At 34.7% G+C, this 24782-nt stretch overlaps 1 protein-coding gene across 2 annotated transcripts in view; it reads left to right on the forward strand.

The window, feature by feature from the left end:
- kalrnb (kalirin RhoGEF kinase b) overlaps positions 1–24782 on the forward strand; it is a 172171-nt gene that overhangs the window by 8262 nt on the left and 139127 nt on the right. For both annotated transcript variants that reach the window (XM_087256077.1, NM_001327989.2), the window contains 2 exon segments: positions 20882–20974; positions 21137–21251. Coding sequence is in view for 1 of the 2 variants with exons in the window: in NM_001327989.2 (NP_001314918.2) it covers positions 20882–20974; positions 21137–21251 (208 nt within the window). In the remaining variant the exon portion in view is untranslated.

Genomic DNA, 24782 nt, shown 5'->3' on the forward strand with positions numbered 1-24782 from the left:
AGATAGATAGATAGATAGATGGATGGATGGATGGATGGATGGATGGATGGATGGATGGATGGATGGATGGATGGATGGATGGATGGATGGATGGATGGATGGATGGATGGATAGATAGATAGATAGATAGATAGATAGATAGATAGATAGACAGATAGATAGATAGATAGACATACAGACTGATAGATATATAGATAGATAGACAGACAGACAGACAGACTGATAAGATATATAGATAGACAGACAGACAGATAGGTAGATAGATAGATAGATAGATAGATAGATAGATAGATAAATAGATAGATAGATAGATAGATAGATAGATAGATAGATAGATAGATAGATAGATAGATGAATGGATAGATAGATAGATAGGCAGACAGACAGATAGATAGATAGATAGATAGAAAGACAAAGAGACAATAGATGGATGGACAGACAGACGGACAGATAATAGACTGGCAGACAGACAGACAGAAAGACAAACAGACACAAGATAGATGGACGGACGAATAGATAGATAGACAGGCAGATAGAAAGACAGATAGATATATAGACAGACGGATGGATGGACGGACTGACAGATAGATAGATAGATAGAAAAATAGATGGATAGACAGACAGACAAGCAGAACAAAGTGCAAAAGAAAGTGCAAATTAAAAAATACAAACACAATCATGTATTTATGTCTGTTTGCAAACAAGTAGATTTATTTCAGAGTAATTGAATATGGTCACCGCCCACAGTAACTGGGGTTGACAGAGTGTTGGCCTAAAAACCAAGAAGGGTCCCTCGTGCATTATAACTAGATTCATTTTAAGCTGCTTAGCTTGCGGGTTTCTCTCGCTTAGGTCATGGCCAAAATATTGTGGTAAAACCCCAGTCTCTCCTAATATAAGCCGCTAAAAAATCACAGTCCAAAAAGTTTTAGAAAGTGTAACGTCATGGGATGCCATAAGCCTGGATGTGGGTGTGTGTGGTCGTGTGTGAGGAGGATTTTTATCTCTTAGTGTCCTTGTTATGTAATGATTCCTTAGCTTTTAAATGGCTATTACATTCCTGCTGGTTTATGCTTGCAGTATTAAAAAAGTAGCCCATGCACAGTTCCTTATAAGTATTTTGACATTTAAAGCTTGAGATTTGCCAGAGAATGGATGTTCACAGATTGTTGTGACAGCTTATCACCTCAAGCATTCAGGTATTAAAGAAACGTTTCTTGCACTGTGAGGCACAAAGCTTTTCAATTCATGATTCTCTCTCAAAGTCTGTCCATTGATTCAAAGTTCAGAGATAAAGGTTATTTTAAAAATACTATATTTTACAAATAATGGTATTAAGACTGGGGCTGCATAATATATTGTTTCAACATGGATATCGCAATATATGCAAATCTGCAACAGTCGTAGGATCTGCAATATCCAGTAAGGACCAGGAACCACAGTTCAGAACGTTGTGGATTCAGTGCAACGTCTATTACATTAAAAAGTTTTCATTTTAATGCCTGTGACTAAGATTTCAAGCTAATTTAAAAAATTTGTGTATAAGATATTATAATATTTGAAGACTATACAGTGTTGTTTATTTACATCTGGTTTTTCAATTTCTGTACCTGAATACAGTTAGACTCGAGAAAATCATAAAGCACTGTTTATTTCATTGTCTTTGATTTGTTCTAGTTATTTGCATTTTATGGAGATGCACTGCGCTACGAAACCATCTCTAAAATAAAAAAATCGTTCCAAATAGAGCTGTTCAAGTCATCTGGTAAAGATATATTCATAGCACGTCATATATCACAGAAAAACAAAAAATTGCAATATCATTTTTTTTCAAATATCGTGTAACCCTAAATACGACATTCCCAAATATCTAAAAATCACACCCATGATTTAATTTTATGTAAATAAGTTTGTTTCTTCTCATATTTGGTAATAGTAATGCACATAATGTGTGTTATTTTAGATATTTTTTATGTTATTTAGGTAAAGTGTAATTAACATTAAAATTTAAAAATGAATGAGCACCATTGCAAATTGTATTTTAAGGGATTTATCGTATTTTTAAACATCAATAATTAACATCAAAAAACAGAATCAACTATCTAACTAATGCTGAGATGACATTAATATTTGTGTGCAATTATTCCTACATTAATGTCTAATAATTATAGAATATTTATGATGATGAAAATGACAATACTAACAATGAATTACATTTCTCATTATGATGCTGCCTTGAATGTGTGTGAATGTAAGTTATCTGCTATAAAAAGTCTGTTACAATATGAAAAATAAATGTATAATTTGCATCAAACAAAAATTAAGCATTGCAGTAAGAAATTTTTTTTTGCACTATTGTTTTTATATTCGGTTTGTGCCCTTTTAAATGCTCAATCTTTATGCTCAATATCATTATGAGCTGATTTTCATTGTTCTGTGTTTGTGGAAAGCATGCGAGTCAGCCGCAAAAATTTATGAGCAGGAAGAGCAGGATTCCCGTGATGACCACCGGCACAATACCACTCTTAGTTATGAGCCCCAATTTCAGTGTAAACTTAGTAAAGGCGAGCTTCTTTGGCGATGATATGTACAGTATTAGATTTTACATTTAGCGGACATTTGCCCCTGCACAGGCAGTAAATGCAACACATCGAGATTCGGGCACCTTCTCAGAAAAACCTCAATTGATCTCAGCCGGCGGATCAACATTCACCACATGTCATGATCGCTCTCATCTGCGCCATTATTTGTAACTTTAGGTGGGGTTTGCAAACCTGTAAACTTTTCACTCTTCAGCCGTTTGCATTCCCTGCGGTCACAAAAGCTCCCTGTCATCTGACAGCGGAAAGCCTTGAGTGATTGACTGCTAATATTAAACAAAGTAGTGGCAGGGAAGAGCGATTCAACACAGTTTTTTGAAAAAATCAAAACAGGGATGCGACCTCATCAAAATTATGAGGTCGCATAGATTAAATTTCGGACGCATATGAGACCAAAATGGTCACAGTTTCAAGCCCTGCAGTATGTAATTTAAGCTTGGCAAACAGTTTTGGAGAATTTGATGTTTCCCCATTGAGATAGAATACTGCGTGAGACGCTTTTCAAAGATGGCTGCCGAGTGAAATGACTTGCCTTAAAGGGACTTTGGCCATACGCATATGTTCGATGCAGAAGTATAAATCGGCCTTAACAGAGCGGAGTCACGTGACCACACACAGTAGGGAAAGTAATGGAAAAAAACGACCTGGAAAAATGTCATGGCTTATAGGTTGTGAATGTCGATGTCGATTCGAATTGCAAACAGTTTCTCCTTCAATTGAATAAGTGCTTATTTTAACAGCTTACTGAAAAATGTACATCTAATCTATCCATCTAATCACACCATGCTTTATATTTACACAAGTGACCTTAGTATGTGAGTAATGAAAAAAAAAACATAATGTTCTATTATTTAGTGTAAAAGTAAAGATGTTTTGTTTGTAATGTGTATTATAGAGACACACTGTCGAGGTTGTGAGCAGTCAACTAAAAAAAAACTTCCTCTGCATGCACACACTGAACAAGTGAACATTGAAGTGTGTCTGTATTTCCGAGGGTGTAATAATACACAAGTATGAAAATTAGTGAAGATAAGATTTCATCCTCGGGAAATCTGTTGGAACTTGATAATGATGTGACCTTAGGGGTCATATCACATTGTTTTGATGTGAAGTTCATCTCTCAAATAGAATTTTTTTTAAAGACTTTGAAGGAGAATGAAGAGCTGGGATCGTCTACTCTGACTCCGGACTTCATTTGCTTTCCATCAAAACAGGGTTGCAAATGTGAATACAAGATTGCTGTTGTTATTACACACTAAATGACATACAAAGCTCCCTTATATTACAGTTTTTTCTGAATGCTTAAACCCTAACCTAGATTCTTACAGCACAATTTTTAAAACGATTGATTCTTATAGCAAAACCACTCACTGAGTTAGCAAAATTAAAAGCACAACCACTGCTCTGCACTCAGTTTGCAAATTTGTAACACACACTTTGCAAAATTTTAGGTACAATCCACAGCACAGCCCTTTTTTTGTGGATCTGTAAACACAACTCACTGCTTTACACTGAATTTCCAAATGATCAAAACACTCCGAGCAAAAATATACACATGTATGGCTATGATTTATGCTATTTTGCCAACTGTCTAGCACACTATCACATGTGAAAACTGTTTTGGATAATTAGTTCACTTTGCAATCAGCCCAAGCACTATAAATAAGCCCTTATAACACTGCAGACATTATTAAATTCCTGAACACCTTTTATAACATGCTCACGGATGTTCAGAGACCAGAGCAGACCAGATATATCATTATATGGGACAATGTTAGTTTTCATCCGGCTGCTTTGGTGTGTTACTGGTTTACAGAACACTCTTCACTGTGCTCAACCTCCCCCATACTCTCCATTCTTGAATTCAATTGAAGAGTTCTTCTTTGCCTGGCGCTGGAAGGTCTATTACCATCATCCCCATCAATGCATAGCCCTTTTACAGGCAATGGATATTGTGTTATTGTGTTTGCCCAAATTAAATTTAGAGATGACATTACCTTGAACATTATGAGTGAGTGTTGTTGTTTCCTAGTTGTTAATTTTAGCAAGTTGCTATTTTAAAAAAAAGATAAGTTAGAAGTTGTGTTGTCAGAAATCCACATATATATATCAATATTGAAATATTTAAAATGATACAATCTCGCTTTTGGTTAGTATCAATACTGGCTTTACTGTCCTATAATCTCTCTACTCACCAGCAGGGAAATTTAATAATACAGTTTTTTTATGATTGCTTAAGTACAATTTTGAAATTAAGGCTTATTTTGTCAAAACACTTCACACAATTTCCACATCCACACACACAAACAGCAGAACTGATCAGTTCTTTTGCAAACTGAAACACTTCGTTCAAAACTTTACAACAATATAACAAAACACAATTTTGACAACGTACACAACACGCACGCTTTATTCAATATAAATCTGTTTGGTTTATTTACACACTGCTGTATTCAATCTTAAACACTTGTATCATTTCTAACTGACAATACTGATATAATCTGTAATGGAAACATATTTATTGAAGACCAGTGTAGTTTATACCTATTGCTTTTTATTGTGATTCAGGCTGATTGATGTGTCTACAGTTTTGCTCCAGTGTGCCTGCACACCTGATGACTGTGTTTAACCAATTGGCTTGTGTGTGTTCGTTTGGAAGCCTTTGCTTTGTTATTGCAAGGCAATTCCACAATGAAAAGTTTCTGTTTCAAAAGCATCCAAGTGTGTTTAGGGATTTGCAAATCACTTTGTGTAATGTTTTGCAAAAAGTGTGAAGTTGACAATGTGCTTACAGTGCGATTTTAGCCTTGGGTTTTGCTCTTTGTGTGTAAAGTTTTGTTTCAGTGTGCAAGCAATCGTGTAAGCAATCACAAACTGTAATATTAAGATTTTAACACTTTTCAAAATCAGAAAATAAAAAGAGATTGCACAAAAGTACCTGATATAAGCATTGTATGGTTTATTTATTTATTTTTTTTACTTGATTTTCTTATTTTTAATGTTGCGGAAATTGTTCTGCAAGGTATCAAATATCTATATTCTTCAAGGTATTGATTCGAAGTTAGAAATTCCAGTATCGTGACAACACTCATCAAAAGAACTTGCATATAAAATATCTCTTTGGGTTTAAGACTCTAGTATTTGAGTTTCTTATCTAACCATATCTATAAACAGCTTGCAACACTTAAAAGAGAGAAAGGAAAATATAAAATCGCATCATATAAGCCCTTTAAATTCCACTTTATGTAGAAAAATTAGTTTTTTTTCACCGTATTCTATTACTACATTTGTCATATGGGGCAATGTGAATGAATGTTACACAATACAATACAGTTTTGTGCACATTGCTTACTTCAATTTGTTCACTTCTTGCTAATATGGTGTACACAACTGCCTTAGGGTTTTATATATAGATGACTGATTTTAAACAGCAATTGAATCCACCATTTAGTCTACATAGCAACAAAATCATTAATTCATAAAAAAAAAATCCCAAAATGTACACAACTTAAAAAACACATCCCTTCACAAAATTTAAATATCTAAGAATATGAGAAAAGTAAACTTTTACTAAAAATGCGATTAAACCCTTTAATTCCAAGATGACAAATGGACTATTCCTGTGGTAGAGTCAAGGAATTAAGTTTCATTTGGAATCAACTCCTATCATTAGGGATGGGCGATACCACTCAGGGCTGGGTTGATAAATGATATTATATTGAATTGTGATAAAATTGACATCAATAAAAATGATAAGATCTGGACGCTTTTACTCTGTAATGATCTAAGAGCCAATCACACAGTAGAAATGTGCAACAATGGGAATCTAAAAGTGTGTTGATATTCGGCCACCGAAAATGTATCGGCCAAAAATATCTTATGCCATTTAATAATTTTCTAACTTTGGTGGTGTCAGTCATTGTTGGGGTACTCTTTTAAATCTGGAAGCAATAACAACTTATATCGAAATATATATTCTTATCATTCAAAATTGTTTATAATTATCGAGATTGCATTTTTTTGCCATATCACCCAGCCCTAATACCAATTATTTTCTTTCAGATCTGACATCAAATATTACAAGACGTCTATATTGATATCGGTACTTCAATGAAACATTCTATAGGGATTTTAAAATGTTTTTAATTCACCTTTTACATTTATTAAAATTGCAGAACATTATTAATTAACCAAAAATTGTCTATATAACAAAAAAACACATTACACAAACCTTGTTTATTAATAATAAAAAAAAACACATTTCTTCTTTTTAACATTTTTTTAATTTTATTTTGTAACAAATGAGTGTTGACAATCCTTTTGAGCCTGTTTTCCAACCTGATCTCACGAGGAAAATTGTTTTACGTTTTGTCAGTTTAGTGGCTAATTCAATGACTAGTGGAGTTCAGTCGTACGAAAATGTTCAATTTTAAAACCAAACTTCACCCCTAACCTAACCATCATTGGGAATGAGAGTGTACGAGTTCATACGAATTAGCCACTAAATCAAAAAGTTATGAATTGCCGTGAGATGGCATTAGTTTTTCTTTGACTGAATAGTGGTGTACATCCCTGAGTTCAAGTTTTAAACCTGCGCTGGGTGTGTGTGCACTGTGTATGTGCTTTGAAAGAGCGAGGATGTGAGAAAATACAATAGCAGAGATATAGTGGAAAAATAATATAGTTCCCATTCCCGTTCCTATTTATGTAAATATTTATATATTATGCAGCATTATTCATTCAATTTCTTTTCGGCTTAGTCGCTTTATTAATCTGGGGTCGCCACAGCGGAATGAACCACCAATTTTTCCAGCATATGTTTTTACGCAGCGAATGCCCTTCCAGCTGCAACTCATCTCTGCGAAACATCCATCCACGCTCATTCACAATCAATTTAGCATACCCAATTTACCGCATGTCTTTGGACTGTGAGAGAAGACGAAGCATCCGGAGGAAACCCACGCAAACGTGGGGAGAACATGCAAACTCAGAAATGCCAACTGACCCAGCCGAGGCTCAAATCATCGACCTTCTTGCTGTGAGGCAACAGCACTACCTACTGCGCCACCGCGTCATATGCATCAGTATCATTATTACTAATATTGGGGTAATAAAATCAGTGATCACTTATTAAGAAAAAAACATTGATACTTCTATTTAAGGATTAATCCTTTTGATAAATTGTCAGTTTCGAAAATATCGATGCTTTAGGATCGATTCGCCCACTCCTACCCATCACTATAAACAGCTCACTAAAGTGTTACTAGTTAAAACGCCAATATATGCCAACAGAAATTAGCTGCTCGCTGAACATATTTCACTGAGCAGTGATTTTGAGAAAGTGTTATCTTCAGCAACTACACCACAAAGCAAAACCACAACCTGTATTAGGTTATTATGATGTACGTTATTCCCTGAACATATGGATTTTACAAGATGCAAGAGTAGCTCTCCACAGCCCGCTCCACACACACACAAAGATGACTGTGCTTAAAATGTGAAACATGGTCTTCAGAGAGGCAAACCTACACCACACACTCCATCCTCAGCAGGCCATCTCTCCTGAATGAGGGCCAGAGGGGTTGCTGTAGCAACTGTTGCCAAGATTCCTGCTCAGGACTGGAGTTCTGTGAGCAGAATAGGTACATTCAGTGATTATGTTGGCCAGGAGACAGTGAAATCAATTTCAGAAGCATTTTGGATTGCATCCATCAGAGCAACTCACAGGCACTTTTTCCATCACAGTACTTTTACTTTCCCTGTCATTTGTCAGATGTGCACAGATTGAAATGTTATGTTTAGAAAATCTTTATGGGACTTTTATGTGACTTGGCTTACGTAGATTTAATACTGAAGGATTAGTTCACTCAAAAATGAAAATGATGGCATTAATTACTCACCCTCATGTCAATGCAAATGCAGAAGACACAAGTTAGTCTTGAAAACCCAAATGCAAACTCAAGTAACCAGATAAGTTGAGAGGCAATATAAGTGTATTGCGCATAGTTATGATCACTTAATGAACTGATTTCAAGATTAATTTGCATATTAAAGCACATTTATTAATACATTTAAATTTAATAAATTTATTTATTAAATATATTAATATCTTCACAGGGATGTGGGATGTCTCCTTGATTCAAATTAGTAAACATTTAAATTTTTCCAAAGTTTGTGCTTAAAGCCTGATTGTGCCCTCTCTTGCACTATGGATGCCAGCTGTGGAAATTTAGGCCCAATCACAATTCTACCCCTTAGCCTTTACCCTCACCCCTTGTTTAGCTTGTTTCCGAAGGGGTAGGGGTGTCCCAATTCTCTTCATCTTGAAGACGTAGGGCTAATGCCGAGTTCAAACTGCATGATTTTTACCTGATTTTGATTCGAAGACAGGTTTTGAGAAATCGCCAACGAAAGCCTGAAATCACAGGCAAATCGGTGCTCGTGCATGCGAGTGACAATCACACAGTATGAACTATCAAAGACGCGATATGAGAGAATCACCAATGAGTCAGCGTTGCCTGTGAGATATTTGGCGTGCTAAATATCGGGATCTGTCGGCGATTCAAATTATGATGTGTGAAACGAGTTTTGACTGAAAATAATATCAACGATCACCTACAGCCAATGAGAGAGCAGCATTCACTATAGTGTGCGTGTACCTGCAGGTCAGCGGGAAGTTGAGGGAGAACTTAAAAGTGCTCATTTTCGGTTTATTTGGACCCAAGAAATGGAGGCAAAACTAGTGGAGGTTTGACAGGAGCACCTGTGTCTGTTTAACGTTTCATACAGAAAGTTAAAAAAGAATGTTGAGGAGAAATTGATAATTCCCTTCAAACCCAGGTGAGCAAATGTGTACATTTTCCACCCCATGAAAGACTTCTTTCTAGTTACATACTGTAGTTAATAACAAAAGATATGCTACATGTATTTGGCTGTGAGACGTAGTTTGGACGAAGTTGTTGGTGATTCTTCCTATTGTGATGCCATGCAGTGTGAAAGCCCCTTTCGCCGATCCATCTTGCAGTGTAAACACAGCAGCGACAAAACGCCAGCCCAGATAGTCATGCAGTGTGAAAACATCAGTGACATGAGTACTTTGAAAATCATGCAGTCTGAACTCGGCATAAGGGGAAGGGGTAGATAGCCCTTTGAATGAAGATTTTGTTCTGGACCACACTCAAAACCAAGAGAAAATTTCCCAGAATACACCTGCCACAATGGCCGGATAGTTACACCTGGATGTAAGAAGATCCACAAATTAGTATTTTCTGTCATTATTATGAATTTTCTGCAACAAACATATATGCTTTAATGTATTCATAACAGTGTTCGTGTTTTACTGTCGTGCTTTATAAAAAAAAACTAAAATAAAAACCGTTAAATTACACGATCTATAATCCATAATCATAACTCCTGTATAGCAGTCCCACAACATTCTGACTTTCCATGACACTCTGTTCAAATACTCTTCAAAAAAGTTTAGTGGCTGGGAATGAGCTTTTACAGTGTCTGCTATTGAACTTATTCTCCGCAGACTAGCGGGCGCTGCCATTTGAATCTTTTTGGCACGAGACTTCCGGTCTCATTCACTTCCATTCATTTTTAGACATTAAAAACTGCTCGTTTCGCTGTTTGATGTTGCAAACTGATATTTCCTTGTTATTTTATTCTACTTGGTCTGTATAGTCATGCAAACATTTGTTTGTAGAGCAAGTAGTTTGACCGTTTTTTGCCGTTTATAATTCCTTGTCATTTCTCCCATAGGCAACTGAAATGGAAGTTCTAAGACAATCGCGAAAACAGGCGCACTTCCGCATTTTAGAATAAGGTCAATAATCTTAATGTTGCTTTTGGTGTGTTTACATTGATGAATATGGCCACTGTGTAAATGCACAGTAATATGATCTTATTGCCACATTAGATCGTTATGATAACATAATATATGCCGTCAGTGATTTTTTGAAGATAAATACCAAAAAATAACTTAACTAGAGAAACTACAGCAGCCGCGATCGTCTGATCTTATATCAAGCAAGAGATTGTGATGACATGATGCAGATGCTGTAGTGCTGTCCCATTTCTTAGGGGTAAATTTGAAAGCCCTTCCCTTTTACACTCAGTTTTAAGGGGAAGGGGTAGGGATACAAAAACAGAATTGGGATTGGACCTTAGTTCACATGTTAAAATAACACATTTTAAACATGGTTTTTGTGTAATATAATGCTAGTACATTTGCATCTCTAATTCAATCGTAAGTCGCAGATGTCACATATATTATATATTGAAATATATTATATATTGATGTAACTTTATATAAGGTAACTGGATTAAACCACTTGGTTCATATCAAATTATTTGTCAATCTCTCTTTTTTTAGATAAAGTTTTGGTCACCTGAACATTATAGTGAGGAACAGAAAACTCGAAGATTTCGTTAAATGTTCCTTTTTTAACGCTAATTGCACTGAAAAAAGTATTTCTGAAAAATTGTTGCAAACAATTCAAAACAAACAAATTAAATTCAGTAATGTTCAACTTAAAATTTTTTGATAAAACTTAGCCCAAATAAATTAACACAATATTTTTTTTCAGTGTGTGTGTTGAAGATTTTGGATGAACTATACATAAATATGCAAAAGTATAAAAAGCCAATCTTACATAATAGGTTGCTTATTGATAATAAGTAAGTTCACTCACTCTCATTCGGCTTATCATGGGTCGCCACAGTTAATTGAAACACCAATTAATCTAAGTTAGGTTCCATACTATGACATTAACACAAAAACACAATGTAAAAAAGAAAAATGATGGAAACGTGAACACGGATTTACACTGGACTAAAAACGGCCAAACCCTTGGGACTTCATTTCAGAAGTCCACCACATGCCATCGCCTCATCTTTATGTAATATTTCAAAGCCATCTGCCTATTAAAAGATATTATCAGACGTTAGCAGACCGTCTGATCACATTACACACAACTGCTGTGGATCACAGGCTTTAGCGAGAAGTGTGTTAGAGATTATTTTTAGAAATCTATTGGAATGCTTGATTTATCTTGGATTATTAAAGATGTTGTTTCATGTCTTCTGCTCACCAAGGTTTTTTTTTTAAAGCCGTTTTTTATTTATTTTATATTTGTATGAGTTGTGAATGTTGAAATATAGCTTTTGTGTGTGTGTGTGTGTGTGTGTGTGTGTGTGTGTGTGTGTGTGTTATGCATGATTTATCCGAGCATAAGCAACCCTTCTTTAAATAGTCTGCATGCCACATACAACCAAGCATTCCCTTAATACCCGGACACCTATAAAATGAGGTAATGTGAGATGACGGGCTGGTGTTATTGGACTGGGACCAGTTCGTGATCTCACAGCTTACACCAACACAATAGTTCATACTAACACCAATCCCAGCCAGCCATTGTTTTCTGACTTCCCAGCACTATAAGGGCCGTAAACATAGCAGTCTATGGCAGGATTCAATCCTGGGGGGCCATTTGGCAACTTCTTTTGGTAGGATTGGTTTCATTTAGTAATTGCAGAAAGCAGGCTGTTTCCTGGTACTTGTATGAGCTTTGAGTTACTGTTTGTGATACACCCTGATCCTGTAACATGGGAAATTCAGATAGCTTTATATCCCAACCCTCTCGTCAGGTTGCATTATGGGTGTCATTTCCTGATGTGAGGCTTTAAACGCGATTCTGTTTAGTGAGTGTGCAAACAGAGATAGTCTGTATGCTTTCACGAAGCATGCTTGATTAAGATCTCATAAAACATGCAGAAAACAATGCATGGCTTCCTTATGAAATATGAATACGCCACTTTGTATGCAGTGGATAATCTCATGACATGCCATGTCCTTTCATCTGGCATCTGAGCGGCTACAAAGCTATCTGCAGTATCCACAAAGCTAGCAACGCTCTCTGGGTCTGCTGGCTAAAGCTCAATCTAGCTTCCCTCTGAGTATCTTTTACCAACACTTTGGTCTTTGCAAAGATCTGATAGCAAATTCTGTTGGAATACATAATGCATGCAATCTGCATGTGTTTTGGTGCATTCCAGTTAGCATGTTTAGCAATTAGCTGTGACTGAAATTGCATATTATGTGCTACCAGTGCTTAGCTAACGGAAAGTACAGCAGACAGACTTAGATATTAGAAAATGTTGACAAAAACATTTGGTTGCACACTGTTATGTCATGCATGCCAAGCATTAGCATCTAGCAAACCTTTTTTTTTTTTACATACTTTTCAGTTCATGCATTTTAAAAGATTTTTTTTTCAGTTCCTTTTTTAGCATTTGCAAATAAATAAATATATAAAGTAAAATTTAAAAATAAATGTGTGAAATACTCAGAAAAACCTTTGATATTGTAGAATGGTTCAGTGCTACTATAGCTACTATATATATATATATATATATATATATATATATATATATATATATATATATATATATAAAAAAAAACAATACTTCTGGAAGCAGCTCTACACATGAAATGGGCAGGCACTAATGTACTATTGTGAGTCAAGTCTGCTTTGCTATTTGTGTTGTGTTTGACATTACCACCTATGCAGATCATAATAAATGAGTATAGGTTCCACCTCAGTTTGGATGCTGCTCAATGAAAGACCCTTATGGTAGGCAGTGAAGCAGTGAAACAGCTCAGTAGGTTTTGGAACAAAGCCCCTTTTGTTGTGGAAGAGGCTTTAGGCAATACTAGGCCAAAAAAACAATCACATGTAGATATTTTAAAAATCCAAAAATATCAAATAATCTGCAGGCACATTTGATGCCAATGGGTTAGTTCAACCTTAAATAAAAATAGGCTTCATTTATTCACACTCATGCCACTGGAAACCCATGGGAAGTTATTTCATCTTCAGAACACGAATGGAGATATTTCTCCCTCCGTTGACAGTCAATTCATACAAATCTTTTTTGGTTTATTCCACATATTCTTGGAGCTTTATACGATTAAAAAGAAATGCATTTGTCCCCATGTCAATTTTAATCAAAAACATAAACAGAATGAATTATACTTGCTTAACAAAAAAACGAACTTTACTGGTTCTTGCAGAATTGCGTCTTGGTTCTTGTTACTCTTTATATGTGAATTCAAGAGTTCATACTTAGATATTGAGCTTGACGCTATTAGCAGGTTTGGCATGCTGTTCCAGGAGAGAACCCTGAGCTCGGAGATACAGTAGTTGAGCCCAGGGCTCCCGCCTGGTCAATACGCATATAAAGGAGTCCGAGATCAGGTAGCTCTCGAAAGCTCCCCCTGGTAAAAGGAGGAAAAGAAGGAGATGGGGTGTAAGGGGGGTTTCTTATAAAACGAAGATAAGGGAGTAGGGCGAATTCGTTTTTTTTTATTGTAAGCTTGAATCAATCTGATTGGATTATTGCTGATTATGGACGAGAGGCCAGCCGCGATCAGTCATATCACATGCTTCTCTCGAAATTAGTTTGTAAAACTTCACTAAAAACCGCTGTTACCATAGTAATGAAATTGTGTCTATAGCCAAAAAACTGCCACTTGGAGTGGTATCTTATCAAAGGAACACTCAAAAAAAGATGTTTGCTCTTTGTTCGAACTACTTAGTTAAAATGATCACAATTCTTGAGGGTTTTTAAGGACAACTTAATTGTTTTATGTTCACACTACTTAAATTTGTAAAAACTAATAAGTGAACTTAATTCTGTCATATTGCCCCAACACAAATCGATTGTGTGGAACACAGGAGTTTTTGCTGTGAATCATTTGTACATTATTTGCATCTGAAAAAAGTAATATTAGTAACAAAATGTTAAATATTAGTATATTTTGGTGTACAATTTTAGAAAGATGTCACCAGTGTGACAGATTTTGTCCTTTTTTCTGAGAGTGTGCAGTAATACAGTATGTCATTTGCATCAGGATGCAGCTTTACATGTTTATTAACTTAGCACATAAATTAGCAGGGTTGGCAAAGTGTTACCCACAACATGAATCTGCAAATAAATACTGTGAGTTTTTCAAGATCTTGTCAAACTAATCTTTGCAAACACCTACATATAGATTTTCTTAGTAAAAATAGAAAAGTTTATTCTGTATTACATTATACAGTAATTGTAATGCTTTGTGTCATTCATAGTATAAGAAATGTAGAATTTTTACTGAATTAATAAATTCTTTTTTAAACTCAGTATTTCTGAATGGTTTCAGTTTTGAAACGCTGTTGTTTTGTTTTTCGTTTATGTTAGGGCTGCACAATATATAGTTTCAGCATCAACATTGCAATGTGATCATTGGCAATAGTCACATTGCCAAGTACACACAACATTGAGTCTGGATTACAACTGATCATTTTGCAAGTGTTTTTTTTTTTAGGCATGTGACTGTGAGGGTTTTAAAAGCATTCAGACCTAAGAAATTTTACCTTTTTTTTTTAAATTTGACAAATTAATAACGATTGATTTTCTTAAATAGTTTATAAAACGAAGACAGCAGTATTATTTTACATTGGATTAATCAACTACTGTATACTTTAACAGTTTGGCTCCTCAGAAAACAATGAAACTCTTTATTTAATTTGTATCTTATTCTTTATTGAATTTCCCTATGCTTTTACATTGTTTATCATATTTTATGCACTCCAATACAAAATCATCCCAATCAATCTAAAATTATAAATTCTTTCCAAATAGTCATTTAACTCATCTACTGAAATTGTATTCATATTAGGCATGGGACGATAACGGCTTTCAAGGTATACCATGGTTTGGAAAAGTCAAGTTTTTAAAACTGCAAAAAGTATATACTGTTCTCATAGATATATACACTAGATATCACATACGGACCCTGAGCATGCATCAATAGCGCCGCCACATTTGTACAGTGCTCCTAGGACAAATGTCATTCAACGGCACTATTTAAGACTTAAGCCAATGTGAAGATGCTGGACTTTAGTGCTGTGTACGGGTGTAGTAACGAGCAAACAAAGAAAACAATGCACGAAGGCAGAACATTTCATAGGTAAGACTTTGATTTTTACGTTTTTGTATGTTATGAACTTTTGTGTTAATCAAGTAATGTTATTGATGACAATACAATCACTTAGCCTACTGCCTTGACCTTAAAGCAAAGTAGCACCAACCCGCACTAGATTCTAGGCTTATGCTAGTTAAAATAAGCAAATAATGTAAATGATTAGACAACAAGACGCTGCCAGAAACTTGTATTATTGTCAGCTAAGTGAACGAGACATACATAACAGAGATTTATTCACAAACGAATCGCTCCCTCTGTTAGATTGAGAAGTGAAAGCAGGAGAGGGGGTGTGTTTCAGGACATGGATTAGATCAATTTAAAAAGGGAGGCAGGATAATATATTTCCATGCACACAAACACATGCTCTTTGTCAAGAATGCCTGTGCGGTCACTTATAAAAGTGATGTAACATTATAATTTTCGTAATTTAAAGAAACATTTGCATACTGACCACCGGGAAATCTCCCGATCATAGATATATGTATATATGTGTATATCTCTGGCTCTGGATGGCCACAGTCCTCCACTGCACCTTTGCCCTGCATTCATTTCAAAGGAGTGCTACCCTGTACTAAAATGGCGGCTCTATTGACGCATTCTTTCAACAACAGGGTAGGCAACATCTAATGTAAATACCTATTTACTGTTTCTAAGATATGTGCAAGATTTTTTTATTAACGTTTTTTAGGACAACAGTATGTCCAACAGAAATATATCCAAAGATGCCGTTTTAAATTGTAAAAAAAAAATCTTTGTTTGAAACTAATAAAGACAGCAGAAGTGTTTAGCCTGGCATGCTTACTGTTCCAAGAGATATTTTAAAAGTTTCTCAAAATAAAATCTATTGTGTTAAAAATGAAAAAAAAAAGTTTTAGTTTTTTACCCAGACATTTAAAAGAATATATTTTAGAGCAGGAAACAACTTGAAACAGTGATATTTTTATCCAAGGTTATCATATCATCAGAATCTTATACCGGCCCATGCCTAATTCATATCGCAATATATATTGCAGAATTAAAAAATTATTGCAATATTAGATTTTTCCAATATCGTGCAGCCTTAGTTTATATTTTCTTCATGAAAGAATTTTTTTTGTGAAAGATAAGCATCACAGTTTGAACTTTGAATAAATAAGGAATATTTTTCTAGAGAACTAAATCATATCATTTATTAATTTTTAAAAATAAGTCCTTTATTTATCAGGGGTCGCCACAGCGGAATGAACCGCTAACTATACCAGCACATGTTTTACACAGCGGATGCCCTTCCCAGTATTGGAAAACACCCATACACACTCATTCACACACATTCACACACTATGGCCAATTTAGTTTATTCAATTCACCTATAGCGAATGTCTTTTAACCATGGGGGAAGCCAGATCACCCAGAGGAAACCCATGCCAACACTGGGAGAACAGGCAAACTCCACACAGAAACGCCAACAGGCCTAGCTGTGACTTAAACCTGCGACCTTCCTGCTGTACCTATAAATATGTGCCTTTGTGCCTATCAATTCTTTTTTTTTTCTTATGCAAGAGATGGTTTAAAACTTTACTAATACATTAACTCATTGTTAGAAAAAGCGATAACTTGATCAGATTGAAAACTGGAAATAAAATGTTCTGTAAATGTGAAGCGATTGCCATTGTCTCCTGAAAAAAATACTAAATAAATTTGCTTTTATTTTAAATATTTAATTTTCAGTATTTAACGTCATATACTCGGCTTTGTAGTCACAAAAATAAATGGCATTTTTAATTAATATAAAACCAGAAAACATATTTTCATATAAAAATTCAAAACAATCGCAGTATTTCTGTTTCATGGCATATTTAATCAAATAAAAGGAGCCTTGGTGTAACAGACTCTTACGAAAATATAAAATAAATGCACAAGGCTATAGTATCACCACACAACAGCCCGAATCAGACAGTTGTAAATGATAAAGGACTGTGTTCAGGAGTGTTTAAGCAGCCTTGTCCTCATATGTGTGTGTGAGCGAGTGTGAAATAGCGTCTGCCCTCTAGCACAGGCACAGCAAAGTCAGTTCTCACAGTAAATTTAACATGCCATGTTCAGCATCAAACTCTTCCACTCAGGTTTAATAGTTTATGTAGTCCACAGACGAGAGTGAGCGAGAGAGATGAATTGCAGACATAAGCAGACCTTTTTAGTCCTCAACAGATGCATGTGTGTGTGTTTGTGAGCAACCGCATCTGTGAGCATGCAGCTTGTGCGTAATATACATGTATTCGCTGTCTATGTGTGCTTAAGTGTGATTGAACTTTTCCCCACCGGCCCGCACTGGTGCCCAGCTGTCGGCTATGGGATTACAGTGTGGGCAGATTACACCACTAATGAATCTAAACAGACGGAGACGTGCCAACAGCTGGGCATCCCTGTACACCCCACCTCCCCACTCCCCGCTCGACCTACTATGGCCTACTACTCTATTTTCCATGCAGTCAGTATTATGCTTAATGCTGCTGTCTGTCAGTCAGTGTTTACAAAATGCATGTGGCCCCAGTGATCTTTATACAAGAGATTGGTGGCAACAATGCTGGTAGGACGCCTACGCTGTGTTTGGATTACTGTATACTGTATATTTACCAGTGCGATGCTATTGTTATGCACTGTTGGTGTATTTATGTTATATTTACACTAATTACAGGACAGTGTTGTGCGTGCATGTTTGAATTTAGAGATGCTGATGTGCATGGTGCTTTTAAAGTAAAATGTGCAATATGAGCATGCATAATGGATACGTACAGTTAGGCTTGGGCGGTATCCAAATTTTGGTACCGTCAAACTTCCTCCTTATTTTACCTCGGTATACAGTATTACAGTGCATAAAAAAAAAAATGACATATGGCTCAGACATTTCATTAAACTGTCGGCCTTTGCCTAAACCATTCAGAAACTGAAAACTGTACATGCCACCTTAGGTTTGCGGTATTTCTACTTCTTGCAGTCTCCTTTTTGTTGCAAAATTTGCAAATTGCCTCGTCCGTATTTTACACCTCTCCTTTCTCATTTAGTCGAAACCTGAAATACTGCCAAACTGCTGAAGCTGTGTTTTTTTTCAAGACCAGGGGCCTCATGTATCAACGCTGCGTACGCACAAAAACTTTGCGTACGCCAGGTTTCACGCTCAGAATCGCTCACGTTTGGATTTACTAACAATGAACTCAACGTGGGAATATGCGCAGCTCCACGCCAGCTTCTTGGCTGGGGTACGCACATTTTTTGTGCGTGTCTGTTTTATTTCTATTGGCGACTCCTAGAGGCAGTTGTGTTAAATTGCTCTCCACAAAGTGTCTGAGCCTTGCAATGGCAGCTGTATGAGATGGGTTCATCTAGCGGGTATATAAGGTTTCTATACCATACATTTGACCAGCTAAACATTAAAGCACAATTTGCAGCGGTCGCCTGTTTTCCCAATGTAATCTGAGCGATCTACCGCACGCACATTGCTATAAAGACACTATCTGAAGATGAATTTGCATGCGTGAATCAGAAACATTTCCATTCAATAAATGTGCAAATAAAATATGATGCACAAACTTATTGATGATTCCTACTTGTCTTTCTCGTGATGAATAGTTGGCAAAACCTGATATGTAGCGGGGGGAAAAAAAAATTAGTTCATCAGACGCTGGATTCGAACCGAGTTCATGCTCGAACGTGTGAAAACATGTTGACATGCGTCTTACGAGCTGCGCCACTGAAACTGTTATGAGTGATGCAAAATTTTACAGCTTTAAACCACACTATTTCTTTTTTAATTCACTCAGTGCGATGTTCAGACCTAACTGTGTTAATCGCATCAGCTAAACTCTCCCACTCAATTTTTTTCTTTTGTTGTTAATTGCGGAGAACAAACTTGCAAATAACACCGCTTTTCGCCGGTCTACCTCCGAAAGCAGCACCTCCAATTCACATTCTGTTCAAAGTTTCTCTTTTTGCTTGCTTTTGCCATTGCTTTTTCATTGGGTTTTGCCAAAGTAGAGTCATTAGCATATTCATGCGGGGGAGGAGGCAAGGAGGGGTTTTGTGCTCGTGCATGTTGCGCTCAGTTTCACGTTCATTCGGATGTACAAAAGAATATGCGTGATATTCGGCGTACGCAGTGTTTCATACATCTGAATTACCCATAATACCATACCATATACCAAATTACCCCTACATACAGTGCATGCGGAAAGTATTTATAGAGCTTCACGTTTTCCACATCATTTTGGTTACAGGCTTATTCCAAAATGGATTAAATTGATTTATTTCCACAAAATTCTACACACAATACCCCATCATGACAATTTGAAAAAAAAAGTCTTTTTGAATATGATGCCACAAGCTTGGCACACCTGTCTTTGAGAATTTTTGCCCATTCCTCTTTGCAGTACCTCTCATGCTCTTCATTAAACACATATTTATACACTACTACTTTTTGTGTAGTAGTACACTACAACTACTGCAAGCTGCATGTGATTGGCACTACCTACTGCGCCACTGCGTCGCCTGATTTACATTTAGCAGAATGTTAATTTCTCCCCTTTTCATAAACTGGTGAAAGTGTTACTCTGAGATAGGAAAGATTTATGTGTGAAAAAAATGTCTGAAATCGAAGTTTGCTTTTGTATATAAGTTTATTTTTACAATAAAATTAACAATGTTAAACATCAAGAATGATAAATGTGAGTTTGGTGCAATCTAAAATTGTTGAAACATCATATGATGACTGTGATGGAGGGCAATATTTCCATTAAATGGTCTCTTTTTAAGCTAATATTTGGTTTTAAGCATTTTGGAATACAGTATATGTACAGTATATCAGTTTTTCAGTGCTTTACTGTTGCTTCTCTGTCATTTTTGTTGCTTGACAGGTCACCGTCTCCATTTATTTTCATTGTATTGTATATAGTATGAACACTATGCCTAAGATCTCTCTATTAAATAGAAGAAGTTATGGTCACACTTTACAATAATGTCCCATTAGTTAATGTCAGCTATTTAATAATATGAACTTTTACAGCGCTTATTAATCACACTAATGCATTATTAAAATCTACTGTTAAATGGATGAACTCTGAACTATAAATGAACTACTCCAAATCCTTTGAAGTAGTCTTCTCAGTTGATAACCCTTCTGAAAATTGGAGCAGGCATGTTTCCTACTTAGTCTATGGTGGTTACTATATTTAACTTTTATATCCCTTTCTTCCTCTCTTCTATCTTTCCTCTCTCTCAGTACCGTCGTTCTCATCAGGATCTCTAAGGAATGATGGTATAAAGGCGGCTGATGTTCTAACAGTTTTAAGAGAGAAGGTTGCCTTTGTCTCAGGTGGGAAATATATAATTTCATTGTAAACACACACACACACACAGCTTTGTCTCATCACCCTATTAAGCATGCATCCACACAGACTCATGGGTATTTTCACAATTAGGGCCATTGAAGTGCTCTGCGTAGTAAAATTAGTGATGAAACACTCCTTTTTTTCAGGAGGAAGAGATAAGAGAGGGGGACCTATCCTCACCTTCCCTGCACGAAGTAATCATGACAGAATAAAGCAAGAAGACTTACGCAAACTGGTGACCTACCTCTCTACTGTGCCCAGGTTACAACATCCCAACGTTTATTCGTTGTACTACACTTTATGAGACCATATGTTGCTACTTGCAGTTTATAACATTAAAAGGGAACCTTTAAAAGCGTTACAAACTGCGCCTTAAATTTTGTAATGCTCACTAGGGTCCACCTATTATGGTATTTTATACATAAAAAAACATCATAATTTAGAAATAATAGGCTATTTTCTTTACAGTTTTGACCCTACTTATAAGAATGCACTGTTTTAATAGACATAACAACAACAACAACAGCAATAATAATAATAATAATAATAATTATTATTATTATTATTATAACACTTATTTTAATTAATTATTATTATTTATTATTAATTTTATTTTATTATTAATACTATATATTTATATAGTATATTATAATTAGATATTTATATATATATATTATAATGCTATATATTTATAAATTATAAATTAATACAATTGTTATTATTAATATACCAATTAATATTAATACAAATTCTAAATATTACTAATAATTAATATTATTACATAATAATAATAACAACAATAGAAATAGTTGTTAATAATATTATTTTAATATTATTGTTATTTTAAACAATATGTATTTTTGCAGTTAAAATAATGAAAATTAATTATGATTGGTTATTAATAATATTTATATTATCAATACTATACATTTATAAACTTTATTTAGCTTTTTTACCTTTTATATATCTATATATATATATATATATATATATATATATATATATATATATATATATATATAAGGGATGCTCAAAATAATCGATTAACCGTTAACCGAAAGGGTGCGTTTGTAACCGGTTAATGCTATCAGTTAAACGATTAAAATTATTATTTCATATATTTTTAGTTTGGCTGCATAAGGGGCCGATTGAATGCGCCTTTGCGTTAAGAGGGGCATCTTTTGCACGCGGCTCATCCCAGAGCAGCAGTTTGTGTTGTCAAGATAACTAGAGAGAACTTTTAAAGAGCTTGGTTTCCGCTACATTCATTCTTCCTTGGCGGGGTCCAAAATGCATCCCGCCACGGCTACATTACCCATTCAAAACATTTAGTCATTGTTGTTGTTTTTAATAGCGGATTATAATCGCACCAAAACGTATTAAAAGGTAAATGAATCATAACAGCGCAAACTTTTCTGTAATCGTAGAGTGCTGTGCGTCATTTGTTTAACCCTTTGGCGTTACGTGCTGACTGACTGACTGACAGGTGCGTGATGCATGAGGCCAGCAAACACGCAGAAGCTTTCAGTTAAGATGAACACAGTTTCTATAGTTATACTTTATTTATAGATAAAAGTATATGAATCTGCATATAATCACTCTATCTTGCTGGAGTTTATAGCCGTTTCGCTTTACTTCAAGACGCATTAACACCGCACTGAAGGTCTAATCGCTGTTTTAAGTTATCCAGAGCTGTATGAATGTACAAATCTTGATTATCAAAATATTATTAAATATTAGAATTGAAACAACACAGACAGCAACACTTTTGCATAATCGATACCCAGCTGATTCAGTCGTTTCATTAGAGGACCTGCCGCGCTTCTTCTCTTCTTTTTTCCTTGTCAACATAAAGGCAGGTGCGCCTTGTTTTTGGCCCCTTGTTCAACTGCAAGACATACTTAACTTGCGGGACGATAACGTATAACCCGTGCCTACAGACACATTTGCCAAAGAAGCAAAATGGAAGAAGAATATTGCTGTTTAACAGACGTGTTGATGCTAACAAGCGCTGATGTTGACCTGGATCTGCATAATAAACGCAACAAATAGGCTTTACATTTTATTTTACAGCTTATAAAGCATGTATGCACATTAATGCAATATCATATTAAAACAACAAAACTGTTTACAAAAAGTCAACATATGCGCGCGTTGTTGTCTTTTCATCACGCAGCGCGCGCACTTGAACCGCGAGGGAGAGATAGGAAACCACATGTCAAGACATAAACTTTAAAATAATGATTTCTATTAAAAATGTAAAAGGTTTTGTGATTATAATAATAACAGCGGGGCATTAAATAAATGCATATTTTCCATGGAGCGAGCGATTTGAGGAAGTCAGCTATTTTTATTTGACGGAAGAAAAAACATGATTGGAAAAAAACAGCCTATGCCGGTTATTAAAAAGAATCAGTCAGTATTTTCGTTTTGTAATAAAAATTAATTATTTAAGTGGAAAATAATTTAGGGCAGTCCTATTTATTTTATTCATTTTATTTAGTGTATTCTGTTCTGTTCTGTGCTAAACACGGCAGGTGCGTGAAAATGCTCTGTCGTATTGTTCTATTATTTATATGCTAGCATATAAAAATAAATCAGTATTTTAAAATGCAATATTTAATGTGTCAAGCACAAAATAGACACGTCAATTTGTTTAATATAAAATTAATAGTAATCTGACCAGTTTCTTTTCGCCTTAGTCCCTATATTAATCCGGGGTTGCCACAGCGGAATGAACCGCTAACTTATCCAGCAAGTTTTTATGCAGCGGATGCCTTTCCAGCCGCAACCCATCTCTGGGAAACATCCACACACACATTTACACATACACTCATACACTACGGACAATTTAGCCTTTCTTGGGGGAAACCTGAGCACCTGTAGGAAACTCACGCGAAGGCAGGGAGAACATGCAAACTCCACACAGAAACGCCAACTGAGCCAAACTAACCAGCGACCCAGCGACCTTCTTGCTGTGAGGCGACAGCACTACCTACTGCGCCACTGCCTCGCCATATATATATATATATATATATATATATATATATATATATATTAATAAATTATAATGATACTTATTATTTATTATTAATAAGAATTCTAGCAATAATTAATACTATTTATTATTTATAAATAAAAATTATAAAAATATTAATAATTAATATTATTACATAATATTAATTGTATTATTAATAATACAATTTATTATAATTATTATTATTATTATAAAAAGATGTATTTTAGCAGTTAAAAATAAATACAAATAATAATAATTATTATTTACTATTAATAATATTTTATTATAAATACTATATATTTATAAATTGCATTTATAATTTGATATCTATATATATATTATAGTACTATATATTTATAAACTATAAATTAATGTTACATATTATTAATATGTTATACTAATACTTATTATTATTTATTATTATTATTATTATGTAATAATAATAATAATAATTATTATTATTAGTACCATTTATTATTAATAAATAAATAAATAATAAATACTTATTATTATTATTATTATTATTATATATATTTAATAATATTTTAATTAATTTATATTATTACATAATGATCATGACAACAACAATAATAATTAATAATAATAATAATAATTATTATTATTATTATTATTATAAAACAAAAATAATGTATTTTAGCAGTTAAAAATAAATACAAATAAATTATTATTATTATTATTATTATTATTTATTGTTTTAAATTTTTTCAACTATTTTTATTATTTTTCAATTTTATAATCTGAATATATTTTTG

Source organism: Danio rerio, chromosome 6, assembly GCF_052040795.2.
Source record: "Danio rerio strain M-AB ecotype USA chromosome 6, GRCz13ab, whole genome shotgun sequence".
Lineage (NCBI taxonomy): Eukaryota > Metazoa > Chordata > Actinopteri > Cypriniformes > Danionidae > Danio > Danio rerio.